Here is a 13,598-nt window from a genome sequence, read left to right as displayed (position 1 = left end):
CCCAGTCTCTGTATATAGTACATACGACTGACGCACTTCTCCCTCCACAGTCTCGGGATATAGATCGCAAGAAAAAGCAGGAGGTGAGCGAAGCCAACATGTACTTCCTGATAGAGTCCACCATTGCTCTGCTCGTCTCCTTCGTCATCAACCTCTTCGTCATGTCTGTGTTTGCTGAAGCGTTTTACCAGAAAACCAACCAGGACGCGGTGAGGATGCAATCTGCAAATTAATGTCCTGTACAGGGAAACTGTCAGCAGATGTGTAACTTTATGTATGTCATTAGTAGCAGCAGGACTGTGATTTATGGAACTCTATATCAGGATGGTAGCAACTACAAGTGCTCTGGGGGTGTGTCCTCACACTGCTGTGCTCTGTGCTCTCTGAAGCCAGTTTTAGGGATTGTTCCTGTAGAGCTTGGATTGATACTCCAGGATTGTAGCATCTCCAAGTCTACTAGGGGGGTATCCCCAAACCGCTGTGCTCTTTGTAGAAGGTATTAGTTATTGTCCCTGGAGGAATGTGTAATCAGACCTTTGTGTATGCTGTTAGTAGCAGCAGGACTGTGATATATAGGTTTTACATTTCAGGATTGTAGCTTCTCCAAGTGCACTGGGGGTGTGTCCTCACACTGCTCTGCTCTCAGCCATCCACAATCTTCTCTAACTGACTGCTGTAGTACCCAACCAGAAGCTTACTACAGCTTTTACTCTGAGCAGAGGGGAAGGGCTGCAAAGTGCTAAGAGCCCTGCAGTGTGAGGACAGACCCCCAGTGCGCTCTTCATCAGTCCTGTAGCTACTTACATTGTACAAAAAGTAATAAAGAAAAAATGTCACATAAAATATATTAAAAAAAAATGTATTTTCCCCCCTTTCCTTGTCCCCCAGTATGATGTTTGTCTGAACAGCAGCAGCCCCCACGCCGGAGTGTTCCCCAATAATAACGAGTCCTTATCTGTGGACATCTACACAGGGGTAAGTGGGAAAGATAACTACACAAGTCACATCCAAATCTGCCCCAGACCCCTCCCCCAGTGACTCTGCTTCCCCCCTGCACAGGGCATTATCCTCGGCTGCTTCTTCGGGCCGGCGGCGCTCTACATCTGGGCCGTGGGCATCCTGGCTGCAGGGCAGAGCTCCACCATGACCGGGACCTACGCCGGCCAGTTTGTGATGGAGGTGAATATGCACTTTATATGGCTTTTGCACAGCTGATTGTTTGTTCCTTCGTGATATTTATCACCATGTAGGTCCTGTATATGGATGATCCGTTCTAAGGATAAGTCGCCAATCTGTGGGGTTCCTTCAACCCATCAACAGAATGGAGACAGTAATTTGTGCTCGCCGACACTGGATGCAATTGCAGCAAACCCTCAGCTGTGGAGTGTAAGGTCTTAAACAGACAAGGGAAAACTAAACAAAAGGATGTTCCTGTTCACTCACAGCAAGCAGAGGTCTTGAAAATATTGTGAAACGCAGATTTTATTAGATTGTGATACTTTCTCATTCCCTTCTATTCTGTGAGATGTTCTGCACATTATAGCGGTATAATCACCCCCATCATCTCCTCCAGGGCTTCCTGAACCTGCAGTGGTCGCGCTTCTATCGAGTCTTGTTCACCCGATCCTGCGCCATCATTCCCACCATATTCGTGGCCGCGTTTCAGGATGTTCAGCACCTGACGGAAATGAACGACTTACTCAATGTCCTGCAAAGCATTCTGGTAAAATCCTGCAATGATGTATAAAGGGAAATGGAAATTGTGATATCAATCAATAAGTGCAAAATATTTCTGGTCTGAATATTGTCTCCGGAAGTGACGGATGTTATTATATTTCCAATTTACAAGTGTTCATTTTTATTTTACCTTCTTGATTTTTAGCTTCCATTTGCTCTTCTCCCTATACTGACCTTCACAAGTATGCGCCCCCTGATGCATGATTTCACCAATGGCATGTAAGTTGTATATCCTATATAGCTGCACTCACTATTCTGCTGCTGGTGCAGTCACTGTGTACATACATGACATTACTTATCCTGTACTGATCCTGAGTTACATCCTGTATTATACTCCAGAGCTGCACTCACTATTCTGCTGCTGGTGCAGTCACTGTGTACATACATGACATTACTTATCCTGTACTGATCCTGAGTTACATCCTGTATTATACACCAGAGCTGCACTCACTATTCTGCTGCTGGTGCAGTCACTGTGTACATACATGACATTACTTATCCTGTACTGATCCTGAGTTACATCCTGTATTATACCCCAGAGCTGCACTCACTATTCTGCTGCTGGTGCAGTCACTGTGTACATACATGGCATTACTTATCCTGTACTGATCCTGAGTTACATCCTGTATTATACTCCAGAGCTGCACTCACTATTCTGCTGCTGGTGCAGTCACTGTGTACATACATGACATTACTTATCCTGTACTGATCCTGAGTTACATCCTGTATTATACTCCAGAGCTGCACTCACTATTCTGCTGCTGGTGCACTCACTGTGTACATACATGACATTACTTATCCTGTACTGATCCTGAGTTACATCCTGTATTATACCCCAGAGCTGCACTCACTATTCTGCTGCTGGTACAGTCACTGTACATACATGACATTACTTATCCTGTACTGATCCTGAGTTACATCCTGTATTATACCCCAGAGCTGCACTCACTATTCTGCTGGTGCAGTCACTGTGTACATACATGACATTACTTATCCTGTACTGATCCTGAGTTACATCCTGTATTATATTCCAGAGCTGCATTCACTATTCTGCTGCTGGTGCAGTCACTGTGTACATACATGACATTACTTATCCTGTACTGATCCTGAGTTACATCCTGTATTATACTCCAGAGCTGCACTCACTATTCTGCTGCTGGTGCACTCACTGTGTACATACATGACATTACTTATCCTGTACTGATCCTGAGTTACATCCTGTATTATACCCCAGAGCTGCACTCACTATTCTGCTGCTGGTGCAGTCACTGTGTACATACATGACATTACTTATCCTGTACTGATCCTGAGTTACATCCTGTAAATCTTTTATTTTATATATAAAAATGAAAAACATTACAACAATAAACATAAATCAAGCCATAACTTCTGGCAAAACAAAACAATAATAATAACAAAACAATAATACAAACTAAAAGAGTCTTACGAAAATCTCCTGGCCCAGCCACACACACACCACACAATCAGCATTATAAAACAAAACCTTCACCCAATCCCACCACCTAATTTTTCTTTTTTTTTTTTTTTTATATAATTTTTTATAATAATTTTTTTTTTTTTTTTTTTTTCATAAATAACTAAAGAATAGACAGCAAAAAAAAGACAAACAGGAAATAAAAACATTAAATATAACTAAATCCCACGCCCATCACCCTCCCACCCAGACACTGGTCTAATGTCCAAAGTTCGCGCTATATAGTCCAAACCAGTGCCCAGGATCATACTGTCCAAATCCCGTCCACCCCCCTCCCAACCTAACACCAACACCCCAAAAACCAACCAACCTATATACACATTAACTATAACTACTGTAGACATCTCACTGGAGAAGTGCTCGAGGGGGTGTACATCTCACCTAGGTTGCTACGTAGTGTGAGATGGTAAGTCCAGGATTGATCTGTTGCTCAGCAGTATTATGCTGCTGAGTTGTTGTTTAATCTTGCCGGGCCTGGATTTACATGGAGTGGCAGGTAGGTTTGGTAGTGGGACTTGCCACTCCCTCCCCTCGATCCAGTTCGGGTTTTGGATCAGGTGAGCTCTGCTCCTAATCAGCCTGTGAAGGTAAAAGCTTTCCAAAGCTTGCAGGTCTGGGCTATCAGCCAGGAAACAGCCTATGTGGGTTTGGAGGAGCCCTGCATCTTCCTGTCTATGCGGCCGCTGTATTTACGAGTGTTAGATAGGTGAGACAACCTGTTAGTAAGCGCCCAGACGGGTAGGTCTTTTGTTTGAACTTTTAAAAGCACGGTGTTGCTGTATTTATGTTTGCTGGACTGTTTATGCTAAAAATAAACGCCAAGTTGATCTTTTATACATCTACGTCTGCTGTGAACTGTGTCCTAACACACCATCCCCCGGGAAGATCCCTACAATTGGTGCTGCGGAGCGGGCAAAAACGGTTGCTAGGGGCAACGGTGTGTATCAACTTGGCTACAGCTGCTTATGTCCTGGGTGAAGACTGCTACTTCACTCCAAAAACAGACAAGCGCCATGGAGGAGATGTGGAAGCAGTTTATGCAAGTGAATTTGCAACAGCAGCAGGCTCAGACAGCGGCTAACCTGCGCCATGAACAAGCAATGGCTCAACAACAGAAACTCATCGAGCTCCTGATAGCTAAGCAAGAGGCGTCTGCAGAGGCTAATCCACAGCCAGCGGTGGCAGCCGCTCCAGAGACTTTTTATGTGAGACGGGCTGTGCAGCGAGCGCTGCAAAAGATGACTGCTGAGGACGATGTTGAGGCCTACCTAACTGTCTTTGAGCGTGTGGCTGAGCGAGAGAAGCTACCAGCTGCTGAGTGGGCAGAGGTCATTGCGCCCTATTTAACAGGTGAACCTCAAAAGGCCTACTATGACCTCAGTGAGCAGGAGATCAAGGACTATACTCGGCTAAAAGCAGAGATACTTGCCCGACTAGGAGTTACCGCTGCTGTCCGTGCCCGGAGGGTACGCAACTGGAACTACAGTCTGGACAAATCTGCGAGGTCCCAGATGTATGACCTGATCCATTTGGCAAGAAAGTGGTTGGAGCCAGACACCTCTACTCCTGCACAGATCCTAGAGAGGGTCGTGATGGATCGCTACCTCCGAGCACTGCCTGCTGACCTGCAACGCTGGGTGGGACAAGGTGATCCTAAGAATGCAGACGAACTTGTCAACCTTGTGGAGAGGTTCCAAGCGACTGAGGACTACCTCCGTGATGTTCCTGCAGCTTCTTCACCTCCCCGGAGTGCCAGGTCTGTGCCGTCACCTGGTAAGAGACTTCCATCGATTGGGGGAGTGTGGAGGGGTGCTGATCGAGGGAAAAGGGCTCAAGAGGTATCTCAGGGGCAAAAGACTGGCGATGGTCCCGGGTGGCCAAGTGGCCCTAAAAAGGACTCCCTGCCAGGGAGACCAGGCCCTATCAAGTGCTGGAGATGCCATGAGGTGGGACACGTGTCTACCCATTGCCCCCTTACCTCTGAGCCAATGGAGTGTGACGCTAGCCGGCGTCAGTCGCTGTTTGCGGAACCATCTTGTGTTGCAGTTCCTGGACTAGAGACTGAACCGCAAGTCTGCAACATTACCATTAATGACTTCCCTGTTAAGGCGTTGCTGGACTCAGGAAGCCTTGTAACCTTGGTGCATGCCAGCCTGGTGGCTGGGGACTTTGGGTCAAAAAAACACATGAGTGTGGTTTGCATACATGGTGATACAAAAGTTTACCCTATAGTGCTGGCTAAAGTCGGGACTGAACTAGGCTCCGTACAGTATGAAGTGGGTGTGGTTAAAAACCTCATGCATAATGTAATATTGGGACGAGATTTTCCGTTGTTCTGGGCTTTATGGGGAAAAAGAAAAACCCCCGAAAGGAGTGAGAATACCCCTAAGGTTGTTGCATTACCCACTGTAAATGATAAAACTGTGCAGGATGAAAGTGATGCTTTTCCTTTACAGGTCCTGGCTGGAGAGGAGGAGGAAGCTCCTCCCACTGAGCAAAATATACCAGACTTAGAGGTGTCTAGGGTTAATTTTGGGACTGCACAGTTGCAGGATCCCACTCTTAAAAATGCGAGAGAGCAGGTTACTGTTTTGAATGGGGTACCTCAGGAACCAGATGCTGAGAATAAATTTCCACATTTTTCCGTGACTAATGATTTCTTCTATAGAGTCACTAAAATTAATGATGAAATTGTGGAACAGCTTCTGGTCCCTAAGCCGTACCGGCGTCAGGTGCTTGACATGGCACATAACCATGTTCTTGGGGGACACTTGGGGACTGAAAAAACGCGGGAGAGAGTCCTCCAGAGGTTTTATTGGCCTGCAATTTATGATGACATTAAAAAATACTGCGAGTCATGCCCCACATGTCAGCTTAGCGCCCCAGTGTCACATTTTCGTAGTCCTTTGGTGTCGCTCCCCATTATAGAGGTGCCTTTTGAGCGTATTGCCATGGATTTAGTGGGTCCCATTGTAAAATCGGCTAGAGGACACCAGTACATTTTGGTTGTCTTAGACTATGCGACCCGCTATCCTGAGGCTGTGCCCTTAAGAAACACTGCATCTAAAACAATTGCCCGGGAGCTGTTTTATATGTTCTCTAGGACTGGGATCCCCAAAGAAATTCTGACTGACCAAGGTACGCCCTTTATGTCTAAGGTGATGAAGGAGCTATGTAAGCTATTTAAAATCACACCTATACGCACCTCTGTATATCACCCCCAGACAGACGGATTGGTGGAGAGGTTTAATAAAACCCTCAAACATATGTTGAAGAAAGTGGTAGAAAAAGATGGTCGTGATTGGGATCACTTGTTACCTTACCTGATGTTTGCTGTGAGGGAAGTTCCCCAAGCGTCCACAGGGTTCTCTCCCTTTGAGTTGGTCTATGGTCGTCACCCTAGGGGTCTATTAGATATTGCAAAGGAGACATGGGAGAGTGAGTCCACCCCATACAAAAGTGTTATCGAGCATGTAGCACAAATGCAGGACCGTATAGCTACTGTAATGCCCCTAGTAAGGGAACACCTCCAGAGGGCGCAAGAGAGCCAAAGTAGAATTTACAACCGTTCTGCGAGAATCAGGACATTTAACCCAGGTGACAGGGTTCTCATACTAGTTCCCACTATAGAGAGTAAATTCCTAGCGAAGTGGCAAGGTCCCTATGAAATTGTTGAAAAGGTCAGTGAGGTAAACTATAAGGTGCACCAACCAGGTAGAAGGAAGCCTTTCCAAGTTTATCACATAAACTTGATCAAATCCTGGAAAGACAGGGAATCCTTGGTGGCAACAAATCCTGGTAATAATTTGTCGCAACCAATCCCTTCGGTCAAGGTTGGTGATACCCTATCAGGGTCACAGAAACAGGAGGCTAAGGAGTTTTTGCAGAAAAACAAAGACAAGTTTTCTGACCTTCCAGGGCGTACACACCTCATCCGTCATCACATTGAAACTGGGCCTAGAAGCAGAGTAAACCTCAAGCCCTATAGGATACCAGAAGCACGCAGAGAGGCAGTGTCTGCTGAGGTGAAACGTATGCTTGACCTAGGAGTGATTGAAGTTTCACAGAGTGAATGGTCCAGTCCGATTGTGCTAATCCCAAAGCCCAATGGAACTTGGAGGTTCTGTAACGATTTCAGAAGGTTGAATGAGATCTCCAAGTTCGATGCTTATCCTATGCCCAGGGTAGATGAGCTGATTGAAAAGATGGGTAATGCCAGGTACATAACCACCCTCGATCTCACAAAGGGCTACTGGCAGATTCCTCTTACTGATGAGGCTAAAGAGAAAACTGCATTCTCCACCCCTGAGGGGTTGTTCCAGTATGTAGTGATGCCATTCGGGTTACATGGAGCACCTGCGACTTTTCAGAGGTTGATGGACTTGATTCTGCGACCACATCGTGATTATTCAGCTGCCTACCTCGATGATGTGGTCATTTTTAGTCCCGATTGGGAAAGTCACCTCTGTAAGGTACAGGTTGTGTTGAATGCCATAAGTGATGCAGGGTTGACCATAAATGCCGAGAAGTGTGCACTAGCCCTAGAAGAGGCCAAGTACCTGGGTTACATTATTGGGAGGGGTTTGATTAAGCCACAGTTAAATAAAATTGAGGCAATACAGAATTGGCCTAGACCCCTGTCAAAGAAACAGGTCAGAGCTTTCCTGGGTATTACGGGCTATTACCGTAGGTTTGTGCCAAACTTTGCCTCAATTGCAGCCCCGCTAACTGACTTGACAAAGGGCGGAAAGTCAGCAATGGTGACGTGGACTCCAGAGGCCGAGAAGGCTTTCCAAAGCCTTAAGTCTTCTCTGTGCCAACAACCTGTGCTAGTTACCCCCGATTTCAGGCGAGAATTTCTGGTCCAGACAGATGCCTCTAACACAGGGTTAGGTGCAGTTCTCTCACAGGTGGTGAATGGTGAGGAGCATCCGGTGATGTACTTGAGTAGGAAGTTAACCCCGGCCGAGAAGAATTATGCTATTGTGGAGCGTGAATGTCTGGCAGTGAAGTGGGCCCTAGAATCCCTGAAGTATTACTTGCTAGGCAGGAAATTCAAGTTAGTGACAGACCATGCCCCCCTAACATGGATGAAACTAAACAAGGAGAAAAATGCAAGGGTGACTAGATGGTTTCTGTCCCTACAAAATTTCAATTTCACTGTGGAACACAGACCAGGGAAATTACAGGCGAATGCTGATGCACTGTCAAGGGTACATTGTCTGTGGGGACAAAATGCTCAGCCCTCCGGTCTGAAAAAGAGGGGGGGGATATGTAGACATCTCACTGGAGAAGTGCTCGAGGGGGTGTACATCTCACCTAGGTTGCTACGTAGTGTGAGATGGTAAGTCCAGGATTGATCTGTTGCTCAGCAGTATTATGCTGCTGAGTTGTTGTTTAATCTTGCCGGGCCTGGATTTACATGGAGTGGCAGGTAGGTTTGGTAGTGGGACTTGCCACTCCCTCCCCTCGATCCAGTTCGGGTTTTGGATCAGGTGAGCTCTGCTCCTAATCAGCCTGTGAAGGTAAAAGCTTTCCAAAGCTTGCAGGTCTGGGCTATCAGCCAGGAAACAGCCTATGTGGGTTTGGAGGAGCCCTGCATCTTCCTGTCTATGCGGCCGCTGTATTTACGAGTGTTAGATAGGTGAGACAACCTGTTAGTAAGCGCCCAGACGGGTAGGTCTTTTGTTTGAACTTTTAAAAGCACGGTGTTGCTGTATTTATGTTTGCTGGACTGTTTATGCTAAAAATAAACGCCAAGTTGATCTTTTATACATCTACGTCTGCTGTGAACTGTGTCCTAACACACCATCCCCCGGGAAGATCCCTACACTACATAAATACACACTGTACACAAGATACAAACACATTAAACATATCAACATATAACAAACCAACCACATAAAGCCCAGGTTCGGCGCCTGCAAGCCCTACATCACTATAACCTCAGATACAAAACAAAAATCTACAGTGTCAGCTTCAGCCCCAACACCAGGAGAGGAGATGACAGACTAAGGGACACTAAAGGAGAACCCCCTCCAAAGGAGAGAGGCCCTCCCCGTGCCCAGCCTCTCATACTCCAGAGAGCGCACCTTCACCAGGTCACCCAGAATGTTCCTAACCACCTCATCCACCGGGAGGATTTTACGCTGCGTCGATACTAAACACCGTGCGTTCCACGTGTGGTACCTGACCACTAGACTGACTAGAAATAACGTGCAGCGGTCCCGGCCACCCAGGCCTCTGAATGCTCCATAGGCCCACTCCGCATAGGAGAGACCGGCCAACCCGGGCCAATGGATGGAAGCGCCCACCCGGTTGTACACCTCTGTGTTAAAGGGGCACTGAAGCAGGAAGTGGTCCATGCTCTCCAGCAGGCCACCGCACTCCTCCCGGGGACAACCCCTTTCCTCAGAGCTCCTACACTTCAGATTGTCCCTCACACACAGCTTTCCATGGAAGCAGCGCCAAGTCAAGTCCCAAAACTTCAAGGGGATCCTGATGGAATTCAAAAGACCTAAACCCACCCCAAGATCCCGACTTGGGCAATCCCTGAGGGCCAGAGGCTTCTGGAAATGGGTCAACAGAACCCTTTTGTCAAGGAGTTTCCTCGACATGGTCCTGATCTCCCACATTCCCAGACCCCACCGGCGAATCACCTTCAGAACCGGGGTAGCGTAAGCCGGAAGATGCCCATGTGGTGTACGGAGATCCTTCACTCGCCCTCCTGTCTCCCATTCCTGGAAGAAAGGCCGAAACCATCCCCTGCAGGAGTATACCCACGGAGGAGCCCTCTCTTTCCAGAGGTTTGCTACATTGATCTTAAGAAAGGTATTCACTAGGAACACCACAGGGTTGACCATACACAACCCTCCTTGTCTCCTCGTGCGGTAAGTAACCTCCCTCTTGATTAGGTTCAGCCTATTCCCCCATAACAGCTGGAAGAACAGACTGTAGACCCGAGTCCAGAGGGGTTCTGGCAACATGCACACACTGCCCAGATATATCAGCAATGGGAGCAGGTAAGTTTTAATCAAGTTCACCCTTTCCCTGAGGGTCAAAGACCAACCCTTCCACTGGTCCACCCTCTGAGCGGCGATCTTAAGCCTGCCATCCCAGTTTTACATGGGGTAATCCCCCTGGCCAAATTCGATGCCGAGAACTTTGGCAGAGTCTTGGGGCCCTGGAAGAGTGTCCGGGAGATCAAAGCCTGGATCCCCCTCTCCCAGCCAGAGACTCTCACACTTATCCCGGTTGATCTTGGACCCAGAAGCCTCTGAGTAGCGGTCAACCTCTGACATCACCCATTGCGCCTCCCCTCTCGAGGACACAAAAACGGTGACATCATCAGCGTACGCTACCACCCTTAGAGTGGCTTCTGGTGCCGCCTGGTCCATCCCGACTCCCACCAACGGCCCACGATCAACCCTCCTAAGGAATGGGTCAATCGCGAACACGTATAAAAGTGGGCTCAGAGGACAACCCTGGCGAACACCAGACCCGACCTCAAAAGAGCGGCCAATCCAACCGTTCACAAGCGGGAAACTCTCTGCCCCTGCATACAAAACTTTTAGCCAATTGACAAACTCCCCCGGCAGGCCATACCTCAGAAGGACAGACCAGAGGTACTCGTGGTCAACCCGATCAAACGCTTTTGCCTGATCCAAGGACAGCAAGTACCCCTTCCAGTTACCAGCCCTGCCCTGCTCCATTGCCTCCCGGACACAAAGCACAGCACTAAATGTACTGCGGCCTGGAACAGAGCAGTGCTGGGTCCCCGAAAGGAGCCGGGGCGCAAACTGCACCAGCCGATTAAACAGCACCTTTGCCAAAACCTTTCTGTCCGTATTGAGAAGCGCTATGGGACGCCAGTTCTCAATACGAGATCGGTCCTTACCCTTTGACAGAATGATCAGGGCTGACCTCCTCATTGACTTCGGCAGAGCGCCCGAGGAAAGACACTCATTGAATACCTCAGTCAAGAGGGGAACCAAGGCGTCCTTAAAGGTCTTATAGAACTCAGATGTTAAGCCATCCGGACCTGGCGATTTCTTGAGGGCGAGCCCTTCAATCGCCCGGCTGACTTCCTCTTCCCTGATCATCTCTGTCAAAACATCAAGAGAGGGGTCTACTCCTGGCTCAGGGACAGTTTCAGCCAGGAAAGCCGACATCACATCCCGATCTAGATCCTTCCTGCCCAAGAGGTGTGAGTAGAAGGATCTGACGACCTCCAGAATCCCTGATCTGGACCTTTTCAGGGATCCCGTACTGTCAACCAGTCCTGTGACAACTTTACCATTCACTGACATCTTGCAGTTTCTGTAAGGGTCGGGCGAGCGGTATTTCCCGTAATCCCTCTCAAAAACCAAAGATGCGTGTCTATCGTACTGACACCTCTTCAGCAAGGATTTCACTCTGGAGATGTCCTCACGACTACCTCCAGTCGAGACGAGATGCTCGAGTTTCCTCCTCAGGCCCTGATACAGGCGGTACCTGTCCAGGCTCCTGAGGCTCGAGAGCTGGCGGAAGAATCTCGCCACCCTTTTCTTGAGCATCTCCCACCACTCTGACTTACTGCTACAAAGGCCCAGCAATGGTACCTGGCTCTGAAGAAAGTCCTCAAAGGATTGTCTTATCTCTGCTTCTTCCAGGAGAGACGAATTGAGCTTCCAGTAGCCTCTTCCCATCCGGGGGGTCTCTGTAACATTCAGAGAAAACAAAATTAGACAGTGGTCGGAGAACTCCACCTCAACAACGGACACTGCTGAAGAGATGGCTTCCTCCTTTAAATAAAACCTGTCTATTCTAGACCTGCAGCTACCCCTATAATAGGTGAACCCCGCGTGGCCTGGGGTGTGCCGGATGTGGACATCCACCAGGCGAGCCTCACTAGCTATGCTATTAAGAGCGACGCTATCATAAGTCAGCTTGTCTCTGGAACCTCCCCTATCCTGGGACCTCGTGACAGCATTGAAGTCCCCTCCAAAGACCACCTGCCGACTTGTAAAAAGGTAGGGCTTGATCCTCATAAAGAGACACTTCCTGTCCCACTTGGACTGGGGACCATAGATGTTAATTAGGCGCAGTTCTTGTCCCTTCATGAGGACATCCAGGATCAGGCACCTCCCCATTTCTAACTCAATAACTCGTCGGCATTCTACCGGCGCGGTAAAAAGGACCGCCACTCCGCTATACGGCTCGGCCGCAAGAGACCAATAGGAAGGCCCGTGTCTCCATTCCCTCTTAGCTTTAAACACGGCCGCCAAATCTGGCAGCCTGGTCTCCTGCAAAAATAAAATGTCGGCTTCAACACGGCCGAGAAAATCAAAGGCCGCAAATCTAGCCGCATCAGACTTAATGCTGGCGACATTAATGGACGCCAGCGTCAACGGAGTGGGTGCCGCCATCATGAGTGATTGAGTTAGACGGCTTTTTTCTTACTGCCTCCCTTCCCTCTACTGTCCTCTGAGGATGATCCCTTTTCCCTTTTACCTTCAGAATTGGGGCAGCTTCTCTTTAATGAGATTGTGGTGTCCATATTATTACTGGCCCCCAAGGACCCACCCGGACCACCCTCTCCTTCGTCCTTGTCTCCTGACTCTGAGTCAGTCTCCCACTCTGAGGACCCGGCTTCCCCAGAGGATAGAGACTCGGCGCCCCCTGCAGGCTGCTCCGCCGCCACCTCCAGAACCCCACCCTCAGCCTCTCTTCCCGAGGAGGCGATCTCATCGAGGGTGAGGAACCGGTTGGAAAGCTCAACCAGAGGGGAGGAAGTTTTCCCTTCCTTAGGTACCTTAGATACGCCGCGTTTTTTCTTTTTCTGCTTGCGCTTATTTTCTAGCCAAATCCTGTTATCCTCATCCATACTTTCATAATGGGAGGACGTGGAGGACATGGCACCTTTCTCGCGCTCCATCCTCCTGACCTCCTCATCCAACTCATCATCCCTCAGGGCCTCAGTAGCATGACCAGCCTCTGAGGAAGGACCAAGGGTCACCCCAGCAACCTGAGGCTTCCCCAGGTCTCTCCCTTTTTGTCTGGCCTCAAGCCGCCTCAACTGAGAAGGTGACTTATTCTTGCTTTTCTTCACAGGCCCCTTAGCTCCTCCACCTCTGCTGGTACCTTCCCCAGCAGAAGCAACCTCATGGCTCTCCTCCACTGGGGTCACAACCGCATTGGCAAAGGAGCGAGGACAACGGCTGAAAGGGTGACCGAGCTCACCACACAGGTTACACCTAATGTCCTTACAGGATGCAGCGAGATGACCTAGCCCACCACACAAAGCGCACTTCTGCACTTGGCAGCTGGCGCTAAAGTGTGTGGGGTCACCGCACCTGTGACAGACCTTCGGCTGCCCCTGGTAGAA

At 48.7% G+C, this 13,598-nt stretch overlaps 2 protein-coding genes across 2 annotated transcripts in view; one reads left to right on the top strand and one right to left on the bottom strand.

Annotated features, from left to right (window-relative positions):
* Nucleotides 1–13,598, bottom strand: part of LOC140075952 (uncharacterized) — a 364,396-nt gene that overhangs the window by 111,181 nt on the left and 239,617 nt on the right. The gene's annotated exons all lie outside the window — the stretch shown is intronic.
* Nucleotides 1–13,598, top strand: part of SLC11A1 (solute carrier family 11 member 1) — a 123,343-nt gene that overhangs the window by 85,324 nt on the left and 24,421 nt on the right. The window contains exons 9-13 of the mRNA XM_072122395.1: nt 51–209; nt 889–975; nt 1,060–1,179; nt 1,574–1,723; nt 1,883–1,956. Coding sequence (XP_071978496.1) covers nt 51–209; nt 889–975; nt 1,060–1,179; nt 1,574–1,723; nt 1,883–1,956 — 590 coding nt within the window. The remainder of the gene's footprint in view (nt 1–50; nt 210–888; nt 976–1,059; nt 1,180–1,573; nt 1,724–1,882; nt 1,957–13,598) is intronic.

Source organism: Engystomops pustulosus, chromosome 8 (genome assembly GCF_040894005.1).
Source record: "Engystomops pustulosus chromosome 8, aEngPut4.maternal, whole genome shotgun sequence".
Classification (NCBI taxonomy): Eukaryota; Metazoa; Chordata; class Amphibia; order Anura; family Leptodactylidae; genus Engystomops; species Engystomops pustulosus.
Note: the sequence above shows the minus strand (reverse complement) of the source record. Positions and strands in the feature narration are given on the sequence as shown.